At 38.0% G+C, this 24,838-nt stretch overlaps 1 protein-coding gene across 21 annotated transcripts in view; it reads right to left on the reverse strand.

Moving 5' to 3' along the window:
• rbfox1 (RNA binding fox-1 homolog 1) overlaps window positions 1-24,838 on the reverse strand; it is a 636,526-nt gene that overhangs the window by 306,634 nt on the left and 305,054 nt on the right. For 20 of the 21 annotated variants that reach the window (XM_066689841.1, XM_066689843.1, XM_066689825.1 and 17 more), the window contains one exon: window positions 8,195-8,242. The exons of the other annotated variant lie outside the window; for it this stretch is intronic. In XM_066689841.1, coding sequence (XP_066545938.1) covers window positions 8,195-8,242 — 48 coding nt within the window. The remainder of the gene's footprint in view (window positions 1-8,194; window positions 8,243-24,838) is intronic. 21 annotated transcript variants of the gene reach the window in all.

Here is a 24,838-nt window from a genome sequence, read left to right on the forward strand (position 1 = left end):
TTGGACTTGTCCACATTGAATTTCATCTGCCAGGTGTCGGCCCACAACTGAATATTATCTAAGTCCCTTTGAATAGCCTGTGCTGCCAAGATTGTATCTGCTGAGCCACCTATTTTAGGTATCTTTCACTCACATGGATACTTCATCTGTCACTATAATGGGGTTGTTTCCACTCAATTTAGCTGCATAATAAACCTTTATTAATGCTCTTAATTCACTAAACACGTTTATAGTTATTTCAAAGTTCATACGGCTTAGAAAAAGAAAGTAATACAAGTTTTATGAAGTTGAAATCCATTCTCTAATCAAAAAGCCCCTAAGTAATGAGATTTCTGCTTTTCAGCTTTAATGAACAGCTAGGTCATTATGGTACCCACGGGCATTGTATTTAATTTAAGTTCTAACTCTTTCAAGTCTTCCAGATACCATATTTAAATATGTCTAAACGTAGGGAGGCCTGCAGGCATAGAGGGTTTAAAATTGCCTTTGCCCTGCTCCCCCACGGCCCAGCCTCCTCTGATCCTCGATGTTGAGAGCCCAAACTTTTCATTCTCACTTAAGGGGTGATGAGGTCAAGATTATAAGTCAAATTCTATCTGAGGCTTGTTGTTTCTATTTGTTTTTTGATACCACCTATTTGTTGCTATTGCCATTGAGTCTAAGTGCGTGATTTTCCTACAAAATCAAACAATCAAATCACAACGCTGCGATTTCATGAACTTCCAAGGGCTTTGTGAGTGCAGTTGGGTTCCTTACATAACCAATTAGGTTACAAAGCTTTTATATGATCTATTATTGTAGGTACGTCTGTGAGATTTACCTCTATATAATGTATCAAATGATAATTCATAATTGCTCTATGATGCATACATAAACACACACATAACGCAATGGATTTATGACTACAAAACTACAAAAGTGCCTTTAATTACAGTCACACTTTAATGTGTTGACCTGACCTGTGATTGGCTTAAATAAATCATTTCCATGACTGCTTTTCAGATGAGTTCATGATAATACTTTTCTGGACTTCAGAATCGAATAATTGGGAGTAGAAAGTACACTAAAGTATTGATGCAAAGCTCCACATATGAGAAAACTATATTAAATTATTGGTCCCAGAGACATCTTTATAACCCATGGAACAGATATGTGGCAATTATTTTCTGTGCAATGTTAATTTACTTAAAAATATGTTGTACTGAAAACCCCCCAGAGAAATAAAATCCTTCACAGCACAATATACACAATCCATTACAAGTGCAATTAATATCATCTAAGGCATTATCATTTACAACAATAATATGTTCAACTTGAATTGTAAAATAAAGATGTTTAAATACCCCAACGGCTGCTGTTTTTTTCATTCATTTTCCCTTATTATTTCCCCAAGAAGTAAAGGCCATTTCAGGTGGATAGTCGATTGTAATTAAACATGTTGTAACTATTCTGCAGTCAAAAAGAATAATGAACGACACACTTTCACAAGACCCAAGAGTAGTTATTTACTTGATCTGAAAATTATGGCTTGCAGGAAGGATGTTTATTTCAGTGGGATGCGTGGTATTATACAGTACTTTAAACCAGCACTTCCACACTTGCCGTCTGAAGATTAAAGGATGCCCTTAATCGGTTGGATTTTGATGTTGACTTTATTCTTTTTTATCTTGGTGGATTGCATGTTTGTCTGGTGGAAGAATACATACTCAAGCTTTGTTCCTATACTCAACCCCGTTGATAAGCAAATGTCTGCAAGATATTTAATGCACAGTAGAGAATTATTTAACCAATTATTTAATTGCATTTATCTGCATACAAGCATGTCATTGTTTATTGGTATAGCATAGTTAAGAGATGTCTAAATCAAACAAGAAATATGATGTATTAAACAAATATAGACTCCAATTCATTCAAACCCTCTGCATCTGACCACAATGATATTGTGCTGATGGATGGCCTTTGATTCAAAGACAGGCCTGGGATCAATTACAAATAAACATTAAAAGTGCAACAGCATTATTAGATTATAAAACACAAGCACAACAAATAGCGGATCAAATATGAACCGCGGCTGATTGAGTTTATGAATTACATGATATAATTATGCAAGCATGCCAAGGTTCAAGAAAGAAATATACTTTAATTGCTTTTACTTATGACTCATTTTAGGATTAACAGTTTCAGCTTTAAATATTGCAGTCATCTGTTCAACAAATAAAAAGCGATACCAAGTACCAAGGGACAAATACAACATAAATCACCTTTCTTCAGAGCAAAATGTGAATGAAGTGCTCATATATTCAGCAGACACTAGGCTACATTTTCACGAGACAGAACGCATCATGAGGTCAAATTTGCTGAACTTTCCAGAGGTCCCAGCTATACACACAAAATACAAGAAGCTATTTCAATATATAATTACATACAAAGCTCTCGGTACACTATTCATTCCCCTCCTGCCAGATCCCCTCCTCTCCTTCACTACCAGGGAAATCTCACTGTTTGCTTCCAATCAATCAAAGAGTTGTCACATCCATTTCACATTTGCAGGTTAAAATAAGCCAATTCCATCAAATGCTAAAATAAACAGATGTCAAAAACATGTTCACATGCATTTAATAAAAATGCACATAGATTTGTCCTGGTTTCTTTCATGCATTCTCAATCATGATGTCTGTCATATACTCAAATTTCAACAGTGTGAAAGAGAACAAAACATGACTGTTTTATAGCGAGTCAAAACAGCTGACAAAATGAGCTGGAAAAGGTCACTTTTTTACTGCTTTTATATGAAGCTAGTCTAAAGAAAAACAATCCCTTAAAAAAACTAAATTGAACAAAAGTAGATTTCCACAGCCGTATGCCCTGTAGTCTAAGTGATTTAAGTTGCCATTTTAATTAAGCATGTGCATCTTAAAATTATAGTACTTTCTAAACACTTTCTTACCAAAATCCCCAAATAAATCAATTAAATTGTGAAATGTTTGTCATTCACATGAAAGGAGAAAATGATTCCCACTTCTACTTTAAATGCACAGAAAATATGACAGGATTGTGTCTCACATCTAGACACTAGTTTCTAATTGAAGTTAACACTCAGTGCTAGCATTTGCCTTCATCTTACTGCTAGCTTTCTCTTGACTTCTGTCACCGGTTTCCTTCTGTTTCCCAGTGTGTGATTTATGTAACTGATGTTCATTTTTTCTTGGATAATAACAGAGGGGAAAAGAGTACAGCAGGGGATTCTAGGGAAAACCAAAGTACATGTAAGAGAGGCCAGAATCCCCCCTGCTTTAAGCACTCAAATCTAGAGCTGCCACAGATAGGAAGGAAAAAGTCTCTTTACTTCAATCAAGGCCTATGGGATATGTACTTTTCTAAAGCAGTAAACATTCAGCATGCACAAAATCTTAATACAACTACAACTTGTCTGTCTGCTTCCCTGGGACTTTCATTTCGTTTTCCTGCTTCAAGCAATTTTGAAACAGCAAGACGCACAAACCTTATCTGGGAGAGGAAAATAAGGAAAGCAATCTCTGTTCCTTATACACTGACATCCCCCCAGACAATGATACAGTTCGGTTTGCCCTGTGAAACAAAGAAGAAGAGTCCAAATCTTGTGCTATGTTCAGCTGCGTGAATGTCCCACACAATTTAAAAATGACAGCATATGTTGTTAAAGATATAACACATTAGTAAACGAATGAGTTAATGAATCAATAATGAAACAAACCAAATGTCAAATACTGAACATGCCTTTGTCAATGATAGGCCACATAAAAATGCAAACATCTGTACAAACAGTGCAAACGCACAGACACCCACAGACATGCCGAGCACAGTTACCGTAGTTCCCCACCAGGTGGAGGTATGAGACAAAATTCGTGCAAAAACAGAGACTATTTACTTGAAGGGGTATGCCATTAATGAACACAATGGTTTATCAAAACCAATTAAATGGTAGAATTGTGCAAAGTAAAACTTGTTGGTATTACAAAAAAATCTATATATAGATATTTAGGAGTGCCTGTTTCCTTTTTGTATGAAGTGATTATATATATAGTCAATTGTCGTCTCCCCCCCACCCCCAATTGCTTGTGATTTTTCATTTGTTGCTTTCAGAGGGTTAAGAAATAAGAAATCAAGAAAGTACACATCTGAAAAACCGTCCAGTGGCTTCCAGTTTTAAAGTCATGCTACCACGCCACATTTCCTCTTCTTTTAATTGGCTATCGAATACTTGACAGTTTTGTAGTGCACACTTCCACTCCTGGTGTTACCGTTAAGCAAGCAGCCCTGCGCTCCCCTCGAGACCAATTTGTGTGGACAAAACTTTCCCCGAAGTCACCAGCATCATATGGTTCCCCCCCCCCAATTATGAAGATGGACAGACCTTTATTGTACTTTTCATTTAGCACCCTGCAAAAACAACGGACCAAATGTGCACCATATGGGCAGGATATTGGAGAGCTTGCTGACGAAAAAGCTGGCAAACCTTAAAAAGTGGCAGAGAATCAAACAAGAAACACACTGGGATAGCTGTATAATAACTTGTGGTTTGTTAATCAAAAATGCTGTATTTATTTCTTTTGCTGCCCTGGAGTAGACACAAAAAGGAAAAAGGGACAATTCTGTTACATTACATTCCAGCTATATGACATCATAGGTTATTTTTGGTTCCACATCACAAGGCCAAAAAGTTGAATCCACAACATCATACACAAAGGAAACAGGCGCTCCTAAAGTCCATTGCATAGTTTCTGTTCACCTTGAATACGCCACCAAGATGCATTTTATTTTCTTAAAAAAGATGTTCTATTTTAGAAAATCTATACTCCTGGAATGACGAACTGTAAAAGGTGCTAGAAATAACTACCATTATAATAAATATCTATTAATTAAATAACTATTGACTCATTAAATCTGAGTTCTGAAATATATATTTTCTCCCGCACGGCTGGCAGTTCTGGGGGTTTCTGAAGAAGATCCAAAGCACACAGAGAAAATTAAGCGTCTTCATCTCACGCTTTACCTTGTGTCACGGGGAGATAAACTCTCCATTGTCACGTTTTCGTTTTTTCAGAGGTGTTTGTGAACCAGTGTGGTCAACCCCCATATACTTTCTCCAAGGCCACAATAGAGCATACTGCCTGCAAATCATATTCATCTCGGGGATATGAAACGCAGAGCACTCAGCTACAGCAGTGACACAGTGGCGTGCAATTCCCTTTACAAGATGCCCCTAGCTCTCTTATTTATTTGTCACGAGCAGGTGGAACAGAAACTCCACACAAGTTGAATGTGTCCCAATAACTTGTCAAGCTCTATATATTGTGCACACTTTAAATGCACTTCAAATTAGGTGTTTTAAACTAAATACCTAAGAAAACAGCATTTCGAAGCTCAGGAAACAGCATCACAAATGTATGTCATCTACAGATCTTCTGTGGGAATAGTGTGTGAAATGCAAATGTACTTTCACAATCACTCGAGTAAATGGTGTAATTTTCTTGAAATCTGTAGACAATAATGCTAAACGCTGCACCGTTTATCAATGAGCGAATATCCTTCCCTTCATTTTCTACATTTACAGTTCCAGTAACTGCTACAGAGCGCAGAATCCATTATGAAGGCTACGTTTGGTCAGTCATTGTCCTCGCTTTTTCAGTGTTGTACTGCATAATTCTCGTGTGACCTCATCCCTCAGAGCAGAGGCATCGGTGACCTTTATTGACAGGTGGCCTTTCCATTCGGGCTGCTGAACACACACAAATAACGTGCGCAAGTGGAGACAGCAGTCTTTTCAGACAGGCTCCAAACTTCAACAGGAAAGACTAGGACAACGACATACAAATATTCATCCTCCTTCTTCTTCAATGCAAAGACAAATATGATGGAAAAAACAGGCTACCAGAACACAGAGTCTTTGTGTGGCATTTGTCCGATAACGTGAATATTGTGTGGAGATTCCCAATTTCCCAAGGTGTTAGAGGTCCCTTTCAATTAGCAACTGATTAGGACTTGGAAATTAACAGTTAATTTCAATTATTTTCCTAAACACTTGCTTATTAAGTCATTAAGACCTGAATGAAAGCCTAGAAACCTCAAGGTCTGGATTTGCCTATCCCTGCATTACAGCAAAACAAATAAGGGGAATAAGACGCATTTAAAAACGGGGGATTCAGGTAAACAATAGGCAGCGTAAATATGGTCATGCCTGACTGAGTGGTTCCTTATTCTAGTGCAATTATTATTATGATTATTATGATTATTTTGGGCAGTATCAAAGCATGAAACTTTGTCCATTCCAGTATTTATGAATCCTTTCTTTCTCACCAAAATATTTGTCAGCAGCCTGTCTAACAACGGCACTTCAAACCAAGGTCAGGCCAACTGTTCTCAAATGTGTGTCAACCTCAGTCACTCCAATGTCATTTTGTGAGAATGACTGATTACCAGTTTGGTTTGCTATAAACACTAGGCCAGTCATTTCAAGAGCAATTGTCACTGCAGAAAGTAAAACTGGGTAATTATATGTCATAGTAGGATGCTTGACGGGAGGACAAGTATACAGTAATATGATTGGCATGATTATCATTTTAACTAGAAGATGCACTCTGTTGAATCCTCTGATGTGCGTCAGTCCACACAGCGTGATAGCACATAAGACGGATTTTAAAGCTTTGAAAATAGTTTATGTAGCGCTTGCCAAATTCATAAATTCCCTGACAAGGCCCAGCTATTTTTTTCTGCATCTGTCGATAAGGCATGAATATTAAAGATGTGGGAAGCTTTTGAGTTCCAATCAAAAGGAAAGAAAGGAGGACATTTTAAGAAATCTCCCTTTCAACTTCAATATTATCTCTTGTAAGTTTTTCAGACAAATTAAACCCCTCTGAATCAATATTGTAAACCAGTTCTCGTTCACCTGATTGTTTAAGTTCAGTGCTGGTTTATGAGGAGGCAGCACTAGAATACATGGGTGATTTATTTTTAACCCTAAACTTACCTTTGAGAACTTATATTTATAAAAAGAAATACAGGTTCTGAACCAATGTATTCTGTACCAGCAAAGACCTTTATGATCTACCGTTATGATCAACACCAAAAATGTAAATAAAGCAAGCTGTATCTTCAGACCTGATAGGTACCAGTTGTAAATTGGTTGGTAAACAATTTAAAGAAGATTCTGGGTCACAGGTACAGCAAAAACATTTGGAGTGAGCCAGAATATAAAGATGTTGTCATATTGTGTGATCATATGCAGATCATATCAGTATAAATTAAATAAAATTAAAAAGGCTTGTGTTAAAACAGATTTTTGTACATAAGGCTGTATTTGTGTGTGACTAGCAGTAAGGAGCAGTTTCCAGATGTGCACATCAGTGTCCGGGTATTTAAGAAGTCTTGAAGACAGTGTGCAAGCCCTATAAAATGTTAACATATATCATTTTAAACATAATTATTTCATACATTGAAGCCCTTATTTCCCAGAGCTCAAATGCTCTAAAATGTGGGAATGATTTTATTAGTCCTTTTAATGTTTTATGCATTACTAACTTGTAAGGTTTCACTACAAATAAATCGAAGGGAAAATCACAACATATATAACAGCACCATCTGGTGTTTAAGCTATGCATTTCTTTGATCAACACTGATAGCTAGATAAGGCACTTGCACAGGAGAAAAAAGCAGTCCTGTTTAATTACACTGAGGGCACACAGGCTAACGTGCTATGCATCAAATAATTCAAAACTAATCTGAATGAAGACGTGAGCTCAACACCAGCAAGAAAACATTGTGTGGTACAGTTTAGAGGATGCTGAACACACACTGAGGTATAGAGGAGTGGGGGGAAGCATGCATACACACAAACACACATAATATATATATATATATATATATATATATATATATATACATACATAAGGAAATAAATCAAACCAAACCAATGAAATGCATGTTATAAGAGCCCATGTCCGTGTTATCAGGGGACGTACACTGCAGTCATTATGAATAAGGTGTTCCCTTTGCCACAGGATTCAATATTCTTGCCAAATGTATTCACTGCCTCGCACGGCGAACCTGCCAGTCTATCAACAGCTCCCAGCCTCCCAGCTTTAATCCTCTGCAACAAACCGAATACATAAAAGGCAATGAGCACCCAGAAGTGTAAAACCCATCCTGTACTCACTGTGCTGTCTTCTTTATCTATGCAGCTGCTACACTCAGCTTTAGAATCCTGAAAGAGACGGAGTTTTCCATTAGTGATTTAAAAAACTATATTTTGAATGGTGTTCGCATGATTTTTTATTGCCGTGAACAGAATATTAATTTTGTTTGTTTGCTTGTTTGTTTGTTTGTTTGTTTGGTGTTTTCAGGAGAAGGCCTATTGCCTGATCTGTGAAGGGAGAAAGCTGGAGCACATTCATTTTATTTCATTTTTACCTAAAAAACCTAATATAAACTGCCACACGACACTTTTTAATAGTAATACACCGATATGAAAATAGAATGCAATTGAATTGAAACAAAGAAAAGAGTGAAAATGAATGAAAAAATAAAGCAAAAAAAAGAAGGGGGAAAATAATTTTGATGCAATTCCTTCAAGAAGCACCAGAGGTCTCTATAATTTAACATGTCACTGAGACTAAGAGGAATGGGAACTACCACAGGCAACGCTAACAGTGACTGGATCTCAGTATTACCAGCTAACTTTAAGCCATTATATCAGCTCCACAGGCACAAGCTGCCACTGATACCCGTGTCTCAACAATCAGCAGACAACCCAGCTCACTAGTTAACAGGACCAGTGTAAAGATAGAATAAAAAGTTGAGAAAATCATGAATGCTAGTTTAGAGTAACAGAAATGTGGATGCATTCTTTATTATTAATCCTATCATTAGTAACCCTAAAGCAGCACCGTGGGCAACAAAAAGGACTGAATTACACACAACTTCAAAGAGTCGGATCAGCTTTGTTCTTTGAAACTAGCCACACTTACAGACGCAATACAACTACCACAGCAGGCTATCACATACAGTGCAGGACAATGACAGCAGTAAAAGCCTAATATTAACTTTAAATCATCCCGTCAAGGTTAGAGTGACGCACTCCTTCTCCATCAGCATTTTTTCGTGTCTCCAGGTAGCAATCAAAATGACAGGGCCTGACAACCCGCATATCCGACTTCGATTAGGATTACTGACGTTTCTTTGTTATAGGTCAAAGTGTCGAGCTGAAACTATGGGAAGGTTAAAGGAAGACTTCTGTCCTGGGCGCAGCGTGGCTGTAGCGTGTGCAGGACGTACCACACATGCAGCCGACTCAAAACGCACCCAAAGAAACTTGAGCGGACACCTTCTGTCCTGATACCGCAAGAATGTAATTAACAAGCGCACCCTCAGCTGAAGCTGGAATGAGGAAGCAGACAGGCAAAAATTGTAACACAAATCCAAGAATGGAGATGGGGGCTTGGGGGGGTGAGAAAGGACAGGCTGTTATTGGGGCAAAACCATCTCAAGTGTGCTGTACCTTTGAATCAGTTCTACCCAAAGACCAGCTCAAGTGAGCGGTTGTGCAGGTGGTAAGATGTACATCCAAGTGCAGTTGAATTGCCATCTCTGGTCGTGGGTGTTGACGTGTATCTGTCCTTCAAATTGCGGGTGTAAACAGCACAATGCGTCTCTCTGTGCTTTATTTTACCTGTGACACTTCTGCAGCTGTATCCCGAACGGCACTACAGACTGCTCATTATCCGCCCCTGGATTTGTTTACGCTTTTATGAGTCATTTTGCTGCGTATCATAGCTCTCCACAAAATGGGAATAGTTGACAACTGTGAAGGCCTTAACAGTCCAATAATATTGTATTTTTAAACAACTGGCAGTAGGCCACTGAGCCTCAGTCAATTTAAGGAGAAATTATTTGCCCATAGACAATAATAATGCAATTCATAGACGATTGTGTGTTATTTTATCTTGCGTTCTTCCTCCTTTATCTCTTTTTTGTAATCCCTCCCTCTACAAAAAACATATTGATGAAGCCAGATCTCAGTTACATAATATCACTTCACGCCAGCAGATGGCAGTCATTACAAAGGAAACAGACGCACAATCAAATAATTCCTCACAACATCCTGCCCCAGTCAAAGCAGGGACTCAAACGGTGATGGACTGCGCTATACGTTTCATTCAAGACACATTTTATATCAGTGTATGGGATCTGTTGCGAGTTTCAGCTAAGAACACTTTAGTTTTATTTTTAGTAATACAGTTATAACTTACTAAAGTTTTAGTCTGCAAGTTTATATTCAAGTTTTGAAGATTAAAAAAAGGTGTATTCAAAAGTTCAGCAGAGGAAGAAATGTTAGATTTCCTGCATGTGTTTGCTAGTGTGTGACTTCAAGTGAAAAAAGACTCACATAATGACATACACTGTGTGTATGGTATAAAACATTTGTATAAAGACCTTTAAAAAAATAGATATTTGAGGGAGAGACACTTTGTTTCTTTAACCTAATGTGCAGCAGGAATTCGATAAGGACTAATCAATCTTTAGTGTAGATAAAGCCATGCACTATTAACATAAACACCACCAATATTCGGCAATGGAAAGGTGCAGAAAGTGTGAACCACTGATATGTGGAATGTGGATAGTGCATCTTAAATTGAGTTAAATATCCCATGCTATTATTATATACTTTGCAATATATTGAGCATGCACTTTCCTATAAAAACTCGCTCAGTCTTTTTCACCTCATAAAACATAATCAATAACAGAATCAATATGATCTGTGTAGTCTCCGATGCATGCAGTGTCTTGTAACTCATTAATATGAGAAGCTGCAGAAAGAGCACCGTTCTTCCCGGATGGTCCAGTCACTGGAGAGGCTTTTTTGTTTGTTTGTTTGTTTGTTTTCCCTCTTGCTTTTTTCACAAGACTGAAGACAGCCGATGCTTAAAATATGCCCTGAAGTTATGCCTGCTATATCTCTTCAAAGCACGTTTAATGCAAATTAGGAAGTTATTAAGAATTATCTATTAGTGCTAATGTTACCAAGTGTATCAAATGGCTAGAGAATCTTACATCCAGACTTCAAAAAGTGACAGGTAGCATATAGGTTTAACCCCACTCAAATTAATCAAATGTGCCTTTCATCTCATTTACACTGAACTACAGCAACACTCACCCTCGACCCTCGCCACGCAACGCATCACATTAGTTACACATGTTGTCCGAGGTACAGATGGAATGAGATGAAGCAATTCGAATCGCAGAGAAAGACATCTCCACAGCAATCAAGCGTTCGAGTAAATAGGAGAGAAAATAAAGAAAGACAAATCATACACTGCAAAACTCATGCTTTAGTCAGAAATCATGAACACTAGCTGTATCATTTTCAAACTTTCCTTTGACAACCAAAAGTCTTCATAGCCATAAATCTCCCAGCAACAAGCTATAGATCTTATCTGTTGGCTGCCCTTTAAACACCCCATCCTGACAAACACACGCACACCCACGCACACACATGCAGACGATCTACGGCAGAAGCCTCACCCCTGCCTTCACATTCGCCCTCGTAATCCAGCACCTTCTGGCTGCCCTGTACGTTTACAATACGGCAGTCGCTCCTTCTCAACTCCTGAAAAGCATGTTATGTGCTCAGGAATCTGCATAATTTTTTCTCGCATATATGTAACTGACCTGTTTCCTTTTGCTGAATTTCTGGCATAATCATCCCAGCATCCCCTACAGCAGTCACTGCTCTGGGGAGTCCAGTAACTATACAGCCAAACCTGATCAGCACCACAAAAAATAAATCGTCTTTTGTGTAACCATTCGGAGTCCAATAGTGGCAGCAGTGATGTTAGCTTTAACTGTTACAAATAGGTGAGTAAACACTCTTTAACAAATGATAAAATGTATACAATTTAATGAGGACTCAGGTTGTTTTATCACTCTAAACTTGAACTTGAAGGATAAAGACATTTTCCATATTTTCCATCTCCCTTTCGCAGTATCATATGGAAGCAGCACAAACTGGTCTGTTTGTCCTCTTGTTTGTATATTTGTTTTCCCAGTTTGCAAGCCCACTTGACCAGATGGTACACATGCCTTGAGTGCCCAAGAAGTTGGTGCCTGGACACCATTCTGCCCTCATTTGCAATGTACTTTGAAGCACCACACAGGAGGCCTCCAGTCGCAGACGCGGCGCTGCCAGCTTGACGTTTACAATTCCCATACTCTCTCATGACTGGGACACTGGTACCCCCTGTGTATAAAGCAAATAGGAGGGCTAAAAAAGTAAAGACCTTGAAGCGAAACCTCAACTGTAATTACATCCCTGCATTTTCCCCCCCCTTTTTTTTCCTCTTTTACAACACTTCATTCTGCCGGTGACAGCAAAATCACATACTAAATAATACATTCAATAAACTGCTTAAATTAGCCATGTAAAAAGCCATCTAGGAAACCCTAAGTAGGAGGCATCTGATGACAGCCTAAAAGATTAATGCAGCTTAAGCTATCCAATTTCATAAAACTTCAGATCTCTATAGAATGCAGCAGCAGACCTGTTCCCCCCCCCCCCACCCCCCCCACCCCCCCCCTTCATTGCCCTACTTTAGGATTTGTGGCTAAATGAAATAATATATCGCTCGGAATTAGAAAGCTGTCAGGGACAGAGATGGTATTGTTCGCTATCTGAAACATAACAGCAAGGGCTGTGAAGCACAAACAAGCTGAATTTCAGTGTAGAGAGAGTGTTATGTCCATGCTTTCTCTCAAAGGCAATGAAACAGTTGACAGAGTTACATCTCTGGTTGGCTTAATGGCGTAGTCAACGTTTTCAAGGGTGCTGTAACCGATAGCCTACGATCCAGAGTTAACAAACGCAACGCAGCAGGCCAAACGGCAAACATATGCCTCGTAGCTATCCTAAGCATTGCACCATTGCTTATTATTAATCCATGATGTCCCCCAGGTATGTGAACAGCCATGGAGTGAAAAAGGTCATCTAAGGTGTGCACTATTTGATGTTTTTATACTACAATGTCCTCCAGTATGTACCATAAGGAGTAGACTTTTATAGCAGTAGTGATGATAGGAGTATTAGTGGTAGCAGAAGTAATCACAGTAATAAGATTTGTCAAGTCTGCATTTTCTTTTCATCAGAGTTATCAATTATGTATTTTATATGGGATCATTTATATTTAATGCAATACAAAGATGGACTGTATTGATGTCATGAGGAATATTGAAAGTTGATTTAACGGGAAATCAAATCCTACTCTTTTTATGCATTTGCCTTTGGTTGAATTTGATGTTTTCCCCTCAGTACAGTATGTTTTATATTATATTTGGCACAAGCAGTCCAAAGCAAGCCTCTAGTTTAGAACCTGACAGAGAAACCTCCAAAATTAGACTTCAGAGGCTGTGTGGATGCACGTTTCCACTGCATTTTTTACAGGTAATTAAGCAATCAAAAATGTCATGCCAACATCAAAATACATCTCAATATAGCACATGGGAAGAGAATGTGTAATTTTGATTCTTTAAGAGTTAAAGACTTCTAAATTAATTAATTCAATGAAGTCAGTTTGTTAAAGCGAAGACAATTTCATCATTATAGGTGGAAAACATGCTGAGAATAGTTTAATATGGTCCATATTAACGATTTCCTAGAACAAATAACGTGCATTCTGTTAACATTGAGTAAAACAAGTGCCAAGTAAACAGCACAACATTTTGTGGGCCCCAGACACAGCACCGAAAAAAGCTGATAAAATCACACACTATTATCCAAAATGTCTTAAGTAAGTTGCCTGCAGTAAGCATGACATTTAACAAGGTACAGCGATACCCTGGGCTGTATATATTTAAATCACACTTTATTCTTCATCTTACATGTGAGATGCTGGGACTTCTTTCTCGAGTAAGGTAATGTCTACAGTAACACAGTGCACTGATTGGTCTTCAATTGTATTCAAGAACAGGAAGCATTAAAAAGGTTCCTTTAACTCCGAGGATTACCCACAGCTGTCTTTGTTAGCATGTACAGTGAGGGAAAAAAGTATTTGATCCCCTGCTGATTTTGTACGTTTGCCCACTGACAAAGAAATGATCAGTCTATAATTTTAATGGTAGGTGTATTTTAACAGTGAGAGACAGAATAACAGCAAAAAAATCCAGAAAAACGCATTTCAAAAAAGATATAAATTGATTTGCATGTTAATGAGGGAAATAAGTATTTGATCCCCTATCAATCAGCAAGATTTCAGGCTCCCAGGTGTCTTTTATACAGGTAACGAGCTGAGATTAGGAGAACTCTCTTAAAGGGAGAGCTCCTAATCTCAGCTCGTTACCTGTATAAAAGACACCTGTCCACAGAAGCAATCAATCAATCAGATTCCAAACTCTCCACCATGGCCAAGACCAAAGAGCTGTCCAAGGATGTCAGGGACAAGATTGTAGACCTACACAAGGCTGGAATGGGTTACAAGACCATCGCCAAGCAGCTTGGTGAGAAGGTGACAACAGTTGGTGCGATTATTCGCAAATGGAAGAAACACAAAATAACTGTCAGTCTCCCTCGGTCTGGGGCTCCATGCAAGATCTCACCTCGTGGAGTTTCAATGATCATGAGAACGGTGAGGAATCAGCCCAGAACTACACAGGAGGATCTTGTTAATGATCTCAAGGCAGCTGGGACCATAGTCACCAAGAGAAAAAAAAATTGGTAACACACTACGCCGTGAAGGACTGAAATCCTGCAGCGCCCGCAAGGTCCCCCTCCTCAAGAAAGCACATCTACAGGCCCGTCTGAAGTTTGCCAATGAACATCTGAATGATTCAGAGGAGAACTGGGTGAAAGTGTTGTGGTCAGATGAGACCAAAATCGAGCTCTTTGGCATCAACTCAACTCGCTGTGTTTGGAGGAGGAGGAATGACCCCAAGAACACCATCCCCACCGTCAAACATGGAGGTGGAAACATTATGCTTTGGGGCTGTTTTTCTGCTAAGGGGACAGGACAACTGCACCGCATCAAAGGGACGATGGACGGGGCCATGTACCGTCAAATCTTGGGTGAGAACCTCCTTCCCTCAGCCAGGGCATTGAAAAGGGGTTGTGGATGGGTATTCCAGCATGACAATGACCCAAAACACACAGCCAAGGCAACAAAGGAGTGGCTCAAGAAGAAGCACATTAAGGTCCTGGAGTGGCCTAGCCAGTCTCCAGACCTTAATCCCATAGAAAATCTGTGGAGGGAGCTGAAGGTTCGAGTTGCCAAACGTCTGCCTCGAAACCTTAATGACTTGGAGAGGATCTGCAAAGAGGAGTGGGACAAAATCCCTCCTGAGATGTGTGCAAACCTGGTGGCCAACTACAAGAAATGTCTGACCTCTGTGATTGCCAACAAGGGTTTTGCCACCAAGTACTAAGTCGAAGGGGTCAAATACTTATTTCCCTCATTAACATGCAAATCAATTTATAACTTTTTTGAAATGCGTTTTTCTGGATTTTTTTGTTGTTATTCTGTCTCTCACTGTTAAAATACACCTACCATTAAAATTATAGACTGATCATTTCTATGTCAGTGGGCAAACGTACAAAATCAGCAGGGAATCAAATACTTTTTTCCCTCACTGTACATGAAATACTAGCAGTAGGAAGCAAAGCTGATCAGAAAGTTATCAAAAGTAGCCTTATTCCTTGTATCTTTGGCAACTGTAAAAAATGATGATTACAAGAGGGGGGGAAAAAGCTGAAGAAACAACTTTTTTCTTTCCACTCGTCAGTAGTAAATGTACTTTATAGTTTTCAAGGGCAGTAAGCAAGACTGGTAGAAAAACTGACTCAAAACTAACTAACGTTTCCTATGGTGAATGATGGAAAACAATCTGCTCATATAGAGAGACTTGGATGGAAATGCAGAATTACACAGATCCTAATATACGGAAATATGGATTCTAACATATGGAAGGACTTTAGATATATGTCATACATGGCATGCTAACAGCTTTTAATGTAGAACAGTGATTTACTGCCATATTGCCTGTATGGCCGTCACTGAGAATTCACAGAGTTCAAATTCCGGTGCCAAATTACAGAACATTGCAATCACTGTCCCACATGTTCACTGTAAAGGTGGCGCTATGATGCCGTGGGCACGTTTCTCGCGTTCTGGACCAGGATCAATGATTTTTGTGAAGAGCACCATGACTGCAAATAAGTATTTTGTGACATTTTGAAGAACGGTGTACTTCTGGCATTGAAGTCATTTCATGGTGAGGACCCGAGTATATTTCACCCTGATAACGCACAATGTCACAAAACTCATTGCGTTACGCTGCGGCTCAAGGAGAAGAGAGCAAGAGACCTGGAATAAGTTTTTAGTCCCGACTAATGCAAAGGAATACCTCTGGGATTAACTAGAAAGGTGAATCAGAGAGTCTATATAGTAAGCTGTACAAATGTATCAGTATATGCATGGAATAGAAATCTATTCGAAGCATCAAACAATGAATAAAATCCACTTTCAATCTGGAAGAATCAAATTCCACAGCCCAAATATTATCCAATCCCATTGAGCTAGGTACATCTAAATAGAGTCTTGTTATTTACCTACTAGCAGAGCAAATAGCTTCCACCTTTCATTGCTGTTGATAGTCGGAGCCGGGATAAGATATTTCCTCTGAGTTTTAAACAAAGACAGATTACCACAAAAAAAAAAGCACCAAAACATTTACTGAATATAAATCTATTGTAAACACTAGACATTAATACATTTTCACCAAAGAGACAGTATTACATAGCATTGCTGACACTGCAATCGAGACAAGCAAACATTCTTCCCCCTGATTCCGGAATATGAATGTGGAAGCCGCCAAGGTCATGAGGGAAGGAGGGAGAAATCTATTGAATGGATATTACCCAGTTTCTTTCATCCTCCGCGCTCCTGCTCTACTGTGTGACACCCAGTCTATTCAATGGGAAATGACTTATTCAAATTAACAAATTACAAAATTGCAGTAGATATCTGCTAGTGTGCTAATAAATTGAAGAGGTCATTACCACAGATTTTCCTTTGTTGGAATCCTTTCCTTTCTATTTTTTATTATGCTGTGATCAAATACCTAAATAGTGATAAGATTGACATGCATAGTGCAACATAAAATAATCAAAAATAAAACTCTAAGAAATCTGTAAAGTCTTCAGCCTGGAACTGTCTTCGTGAAAAGCCTGTGGTACAGATTTATTGTGCAGAGAATAAAACATTTACTACTTACATAAAATGTTGATTTGTTTGACATTTGAAAGGTGTCTTGGGATGCAGACTTTGTTTTGCTGTTTTTGTTTCTCTAAAATTTTTTTTTTAAATTGTCTACAATAATAAAGAGTAATCATCTGTGGTAGTCCCACTTCTCTTCGGTTTAATTCTTCTGGTGTGGTTTTGTCCCTTTTTAATCTAGCTCATTACTCTGTATTTTAAACAATCAAGTTATAAGCATACGTTTTATGAAAGTGAAATGTTTTTTTTTTTCATAAAATGTTTGCCAACAGACTATTCGTGTTGTAGGTATATAAGGGAGGATACAAGGCACAGTCACAATGTTGAAACACTATTTAAAGGCTTAAGGTAAAACCTAACAATCAAATGTAAAGGACTATCAAAGCTAAAATTATTATAACAACTTTGTAAAGGGTGCATATTGTATAAATCCTGCATAAATCAAATGTATTTGGGGTTTGGTAAATGGTTGTCTCATCTCTATATCTCCTGCTGAACTGAAGAGGTACCTTTAAGCAAACGAAGCCCACAGAGGTTCGTCTTGCAACGAAACGAAGCCCTGCAGCTGTCTCCCGGCACAGGAGGAAAGAACGGATCGCTTTTAAAATAACTCCAGATTGCTTTCATTAGCTAGGTATACTGCATACATTAGAATTCAATCTATCGGTAATGCAGTTTAAATCTTCATTTTGTTTATTAAGTACCGATCAGCAATCCCTACTTAAACATGCCCAAACAAAAATGAAAAGATAGTTCTAGAACTATCTGACAGCAATCAAAGGCTTCTATGAATAACGGTCAAACATTCTGCACTCTATAATTAACTAGTTCCACACATGCAATTATATTCACAATGCTTTTTGTTAAAAATATATACAGCAGAAACGCTTTCTGGTCATGACAAAAAAAAGCCCCTTTAGGGTAAATGGGGACCACCCCCCACCCACAAACACACACGCAAGAATCAACTGCATTCTTAACATAAATCCGTGCAAGCTCAGATAGTCAATGATTGCAGATGTCAGACGGCAGCCAAATGACCTTCAAATATGGAAGGAATCAATGCCTTAGCACAACAAGCACACCGACCCATCACAGCCCGAGTACACACACTCTCTCTCTTGCTTATGTTAACTACTTCAGCTGCCTTCTTATACATTATCATCATACCTTAAGGGAAGTTTACTGGGCTACTGTTGCCCACTATTCCCAAACAGGTCAAATAACCATTTTCCTTCTAGTAACCCTACCAAACGGGTCTTTTTTACTGAAGCCCCTCAGTGATACCAGTAGGGGAATCAAACTCTGAATAATACATTCAATGAGCTCCTTAATTAGCAGGGTGAAGGTGAATGTGAAACAGCTGAGCCAAATAATGAGATGTCAGCTTCTGGAGCTCAGTCCGAAAAGGGATTTTAATGCTCTCCTCCTGTCAAAAGGAACGGCAGGATTTTTCATAGTGATGACATTAAGGGGGGTTTAATCTTTCTCTTTTCCTTGCAGTCCCACTGGAACCATCAGCTTTTCTATTGAAAGGAAAAAGCTGAAAATTAAATGAGTGCTAACAACGTGAAATTACAGAGCATTCCAACCATACAAGGCAAGTTATTAAAAAATATTTTTTTGTTTTCTGAGAAAGGCAAAAAATAAGGACCAATTCATTTGATCAAAAGCCTAAACTGCACAACTGCTCATTAAAGTCATCGTTTCTAAACGCAACCACCACCATAGATCAGAACATTTCCAACAAGCACAGATATTAAAAAATGTTGTTTTACAAGAAGTTCATAAATAAATAAATAAATAAATAAATAAATAAAACACCTTCAGAGCTACTTCATTTAAAGAGACACTGCGGTAATCCGACAAAGTACCTTGTTGTTTAATTGAAATCTTAACTCTGTTCATCTGCACAACCCTATAAATATCCACATCCAGAGTGTGAATATCAATAAAATTGTTCATTTTATTTTATTAGCCACTGCTGTCATTTTTTTTCTCTTTCACTCTCGTTCTTTCATGGACTCAGTGTGATGTGGTTAAGTGACTTTATAGACACCTGGCATCCAAGGTTATTGACCAGCTATATAGTGCTCACCTGTTGGGTTTCAATGGCCTTATTGTGTAGCTGATGTTCCTTTCCGGTAAGTACCGAGGCTCAGGTTGCAGACGATGGTTTATATGGACAATTTCTCTTGCCCAATAGGCTCTCTCTTTCCCCTCTGAAGACTTGTAGCCACCTCGTACAAGACCTTCATTACTTACTGTAAAACTGGCTTAAAATAGCTGGGGCATCGATAACAGCCTGTTTTATCTGCTTTGTGTTGTGTGCTGCATAAATAAAAACTGTATAATGTGTGAAATATATATATACACACACATACGGATATTTATGTATATCTGTAATGTAATGTACACTTTAGAAACTCCAAAGCAAAGAAAGTGCGGTCCACATTTAATGAAATATTAAAATAATAATAAAAATTGGCATCAATCACAAATTCTAGTCAGACACCCACAGTCACCAGAGGTTTTAGCTAACCTCATTCAAATTGTGATTACTGCCTTTCATGCATGGTGAAACACATACAGCCACACATCCCACTACTCCTACAGGAAATTCAGAGCCATTTGGGGAGGTAGGGTGAGCGCTTTACTTTGATCGTTCGGTGTAAAGTTTCTTGACCAATTAAAGCAAATTCTCCCTAAAGAATATGTTAACAATGACAATGCATGTATAATGTCATTCCCGATCTTGATTTGGGCTGCGCCTTTTGCCAAGATATTTAGTCAGAGCATATAATAACATAAATACCAGGCTTCCCCTCTTCATTCTCCTCCTGAACAATATAATGGAAAATGGATTGTTACCAGCTTTTAATCTGCATTTATTGGACGTCTCAAAGGTTTGATTGGTTCGTTAAAATTCTGTACAAAGCAAATTACGGTGGATAATTAATTCTGGGCCAATGCCACCAGGACCCCTCATGAAATTAAAACAAACCCCCCGTAGGTCTCTTCAGAGAAACTTAATTCCAGAAGCTCTTACTTATGAGGATGCACCTATTTTTCTGTAAGGATGAGAAGATAGAAAAGGAAGTATTTGGTGTAATAAGGTATCTGTCTTTCTTTTATCAGTTTTGTTTCTTTTTACCTACTTTTAACCTTAGCTAGAACATATAGGCTTTGAAATTCTGAGATTTGGGTTGTGCCCATTAATACCTTTTAGTATCGACGCCTACTGCTGCCTTGACTTCTATCTGCCACTGTGTTCGAGTTAAAAGCATTTATCAATTGCTTTGAAATGAGCTCTGTTAAGTTCCATTAGTACCACAGTAATATGACAGACACTTGAATTGGGACTGTGACAGTGTGAGCCCGGGCGCACCAACACCGAAATCCCTAAAGTCACTTGGAAAAGAAAGCAGAGAAACACTGCAAATTATGTTTATTGATTTTTGTGCCCGAGTTACGTGAAAGCATATATTTTTGTTTTATATTAAAATCAATCGGCTACTGTTGGGACACTGGAGTGATGCGAGAGGTGTTGGGAGACAAGAAAACAAAAGCTGTTGTGTCTGTATTATCCTCATACTAGTTTGCAGACAGACGATGGACAGGGCTGCACAAGGAGCAAATTAATGAGATGCACCAACAGGAAATAAAGTCATAAACTTTATTAAAATAAAATAATTACCCTTCCGTTGCGCAAGTAACCCCCTCTATGTAAGGATGCTGTTGATTGTAATAACCAGGATATTACAGAATAAAACAGGATCCCCAAAACTGTCCATTTGACCCATGCTGTCAGACTCCACCTCATGAATCGAACAGAAGCTCTCGAAAGACTCTTGTAAACTCTCCGATCTGAAAGGTGGGACAAAGCGGGGAAGTCCGTCAGGGAACAAACACCACGGCAGCGCGCAACCTGGGCTCTTCACATCATCTGTCATGAATCAGTCCCTTTAATTTATATATAATGACTTACCATATTATTTTAATTAAAATACAAAGGTCTCAGCGCTTTAATTACTCTTGGGTCTTGCAAAACTAATACACTTTAAATTACAAATGTCTGTGAACTTTCTTCAAAAGTAGAGGTTAGATTAAATCTCATCTATTACATTCCAGAAGAGGAAGACTTCAAGAACAAGATCGAAACACTAGACAGGACAGACTACAAGGACAGACAGATTAGACTAGACAGGATTCGCCCATCTTCATTTTAGTTTTAAATCCCTACCATTGCGAGAAAACCTCTTGCTCACAGTATGCTAAACATGTTTTAATGTTTTCTGAAACCATGTGAATTTCAAACCATGCCATAACCGAGTGAAACTTTGGAAATCCCACCATACGGTTATTTCATATCCTTGATGGTGCCATATTTCATTAGACCGTCTCCATGAAGATAAATATGGAGTTTGAATTGCTCATGTGGTAGTGTACCTTTAAATCTAATAAATAGTTTTAAAATGTGACAGTTCTGTAGTACGGGGTGAAGATGACTTTCTAAACAATGCCATTATTCAGAAAATGAGAAGATCTTGATTATTATAAGAATTACAGCACAACTGAATGTTCTAATTTGTCATGTTTATCTCCTCTATAGATGACTAGGGACTGCACTGAGACTACTTTGTCAAGCAAATGGATTTCTCTGCCAAAAACTTCCTTTCCGAGTGCTCTTATCTCTAGAAATACTCACTCATTTTTATGCAAAACAGACCCTGCTTAGAGACATGTATTCCTTCCTAACCTAAGAGACAGATTTTTAATTCATTTACATCCACACCGCCATATTTTAAGCACGGAGTTTGGAAGGTCACTGTTTCTAACCCATTAGTAATAGAGATGACCCTCAATAAAATCACATGTGGAACAATTACTTAAACGCCATCATTTATCATTTACGTCCATCCCTGAATAATTTAGTTCATATGAAATATGATATTCACTGGACACAGTCAGTCATATTCCTTCATACAACTATAAGGCGTTAATAATAAATTAACAGTACAAGGCTTACTCGTGTATTAATCCTCTAAGCATGTTTGATATGTGAGGCAACAGTGAAAAAGTGTGACCTTTTTATGGCCGTTAGGTAATATATTTTCTTCCTGGCATGAGACAAAACCCATCTAGCTAAACACTACTGTATACAGCTGGGATAGGTTCAAGGTTTGGAAACACGCATATGAATTTTTATGAAAGAAAGAGACTTTACAACAAGCTTATACATATAATTGTACCATATTAACCCTTTAGTCGGACTTTCTAAACTCTTCATACAGAAATGAAAGGCATTATAAACTACATAACATAACTAAAACAAATTCATTACATACAATGAAGCTATAACTGGGAATCTGTGAGCCAATGGAATGCAGTTTAGCTAAATAGCCCCTGTAGCAGTGCAGCATCATATTTGTTACTTGCCAGTGTGTCATGTCATTTATTTATTTTTAATTGATTTGTTTTCTTTCTTTCTTTTGCTTTTCCGTTTTAAACAGCCAAGATAATAAGTAATTTCACTAACGCACGTCTTTTGCATCTGAACGTGATGCTCCTGCGAGCTTCTGTATAAATTAAAGTCCCTGTCAGTTCCAGCTATCGTTGAAAAACACCAAACAGCAGCACTGATGGGGAGAGCGGCTGCCGTACACAAACAGCAGCCTGTGGCAAATGCATGATAAGATGGGAAAACTGCAGCTAGTCCCGGACATGTGATCGAAATGAGAGATGATGGTAGTCTTTTAAGGAGTGCAGAGAAATATCAATACTGTACAGCTTACAGAGGTCATTGTGTTGTAGACCGCATCACATTCATAAACCAATATATCTGTGTGTGATCTGAAGGTTTATAGGCCGAAATAAAACAAGAAAAAACTAAAAAGGAATATGAATTATTAGGACATAATGGAATCTGACAGCGTCTGATACCTTGTTATAACAGTTATCTGCCACTCTTTTCAACCTCACTTAATAGACCACAATAGCTTGACATTAAATGAGCTCTTGTCCATTCTGCAGGTTACAGCAATGGAGAACAGTAGCTCTAATTTATTATCTTTCTTTCTCCGGTATAACAGCACACAGTGATGTGATACTAAGCTTACAGTACTTATTTTCTTCTCAAAATCAGCCATGAGTTACTTATGGTTACTCAAACACGATTCCTCAGCTAGCCCATACATTGAAATGGTACAACAATAAAAAAAAAATAATACAGTTCAAAAAGGAAAATATGCTCCATTTAAAATATAAAAAGGTAAAATTAAGAACAAAAAAACAGTATCATTGGCTATCCTCAATCTTTTAGTCTGAAAACACCAATCACAAATCTGTTGCCTTTCCTACCAATCATTAAACAGTAATCTAAAGGTTTCGACAAACGTGCGTTTAATGACCTCTATTTGGCAGCTCTTACTTTTTCAACAGCTAACCAGCGTTCAGTTATTGGTCAGAGTTTCTCCACAGATATAATTAATGACATCTTGTTTCTCTACAGACAAAAATTGAGAAAATGTCCTTGGGAGGGAGGCATTATGTTAACGAGATGCGCATTTTAATAACTAAGGTGATTATAGTAGAATTTAATGCCTGTAAAAAAGAAAAAGAGTTGTTTGATCTGTGAAATCACCAGTCACTGGTTTAACGACAGATTATATCAATACAAGTTGCACTTTCAAAGAAAAGAATATTCCCTCAACTTTCATCAAACTGAAGTCTATGACAGAAATGGAAACATGCCAAACTTACAGACGTAAAACTAAGAAAGAAAGTTAGCGAAAATGTATTAAATGTGGTGAAAAGGTGTTAAAAAGTCCTACAGATAGCCCAATGATTATGTACATTTCCGTCCATACTCTCCAGTCCATACTACAAGCACGGGAAGCTGCAACATGAGTTCTTTGACTTTCACAGAGAAACAAAACTTTCTAACCCACATCCGTCCTAATACATAATCCCACCTTGAAGTATGGTTTATTTAATCATCTGACAGCGCAATTAAATGATGATGTCAGGTACCTCTAATATTTGGAGACAAAAAAAAAATCAATACTGGTTAATTAGACAATTTCAACTAAGTTCCTTATCGATTAGGCCACGAAATAAAGTGAACTTGCTCTTTTGAGTCATAATAATCAGATCATAAAGGATTAATCACATTGATTTAATAATAATTTGTGCTCTGTATCTGCAAGGTAGAATGCAGGCTTACAACTACCAAGGACGGATGCCTTTAAATGGGTGAGCAGAGAAACATAATTAAATGTACTGATAAGCATCGTTCTTCTATTCTCCAGGATTTAATCTGAATGTCCTTATTAAAGGGTTCTTTCTAGCCATTAGCAAAGAATACCTCAGACAAGCGGCTACAAGAAACAGATTATGGACATCACATGGAAAATGCTACAATTGCTTGTTTGTATAATTCATGTTTTAGGGTGCAAAACGACTCTATATGCTATCTTTTAATAACTCAGCTGTATGTGTTCTATTGCATTAAACCAACTGTTACATGGTTTAAAGATGGAATA

This window comes from Amia ocellicauda, chromosome 17 (assembly GCF_036373705.1).
Source record: "Amia ocellicauda isolate fAmiCal2 chromosome 17, fAmiCal2.hap1, whole genome shotgun sequence".
NCBI lineage: Eukaryota > Metazoa > Chordata > Actinopteri > Amiiformes > Amiidae > Amia > Amia ocellicauda.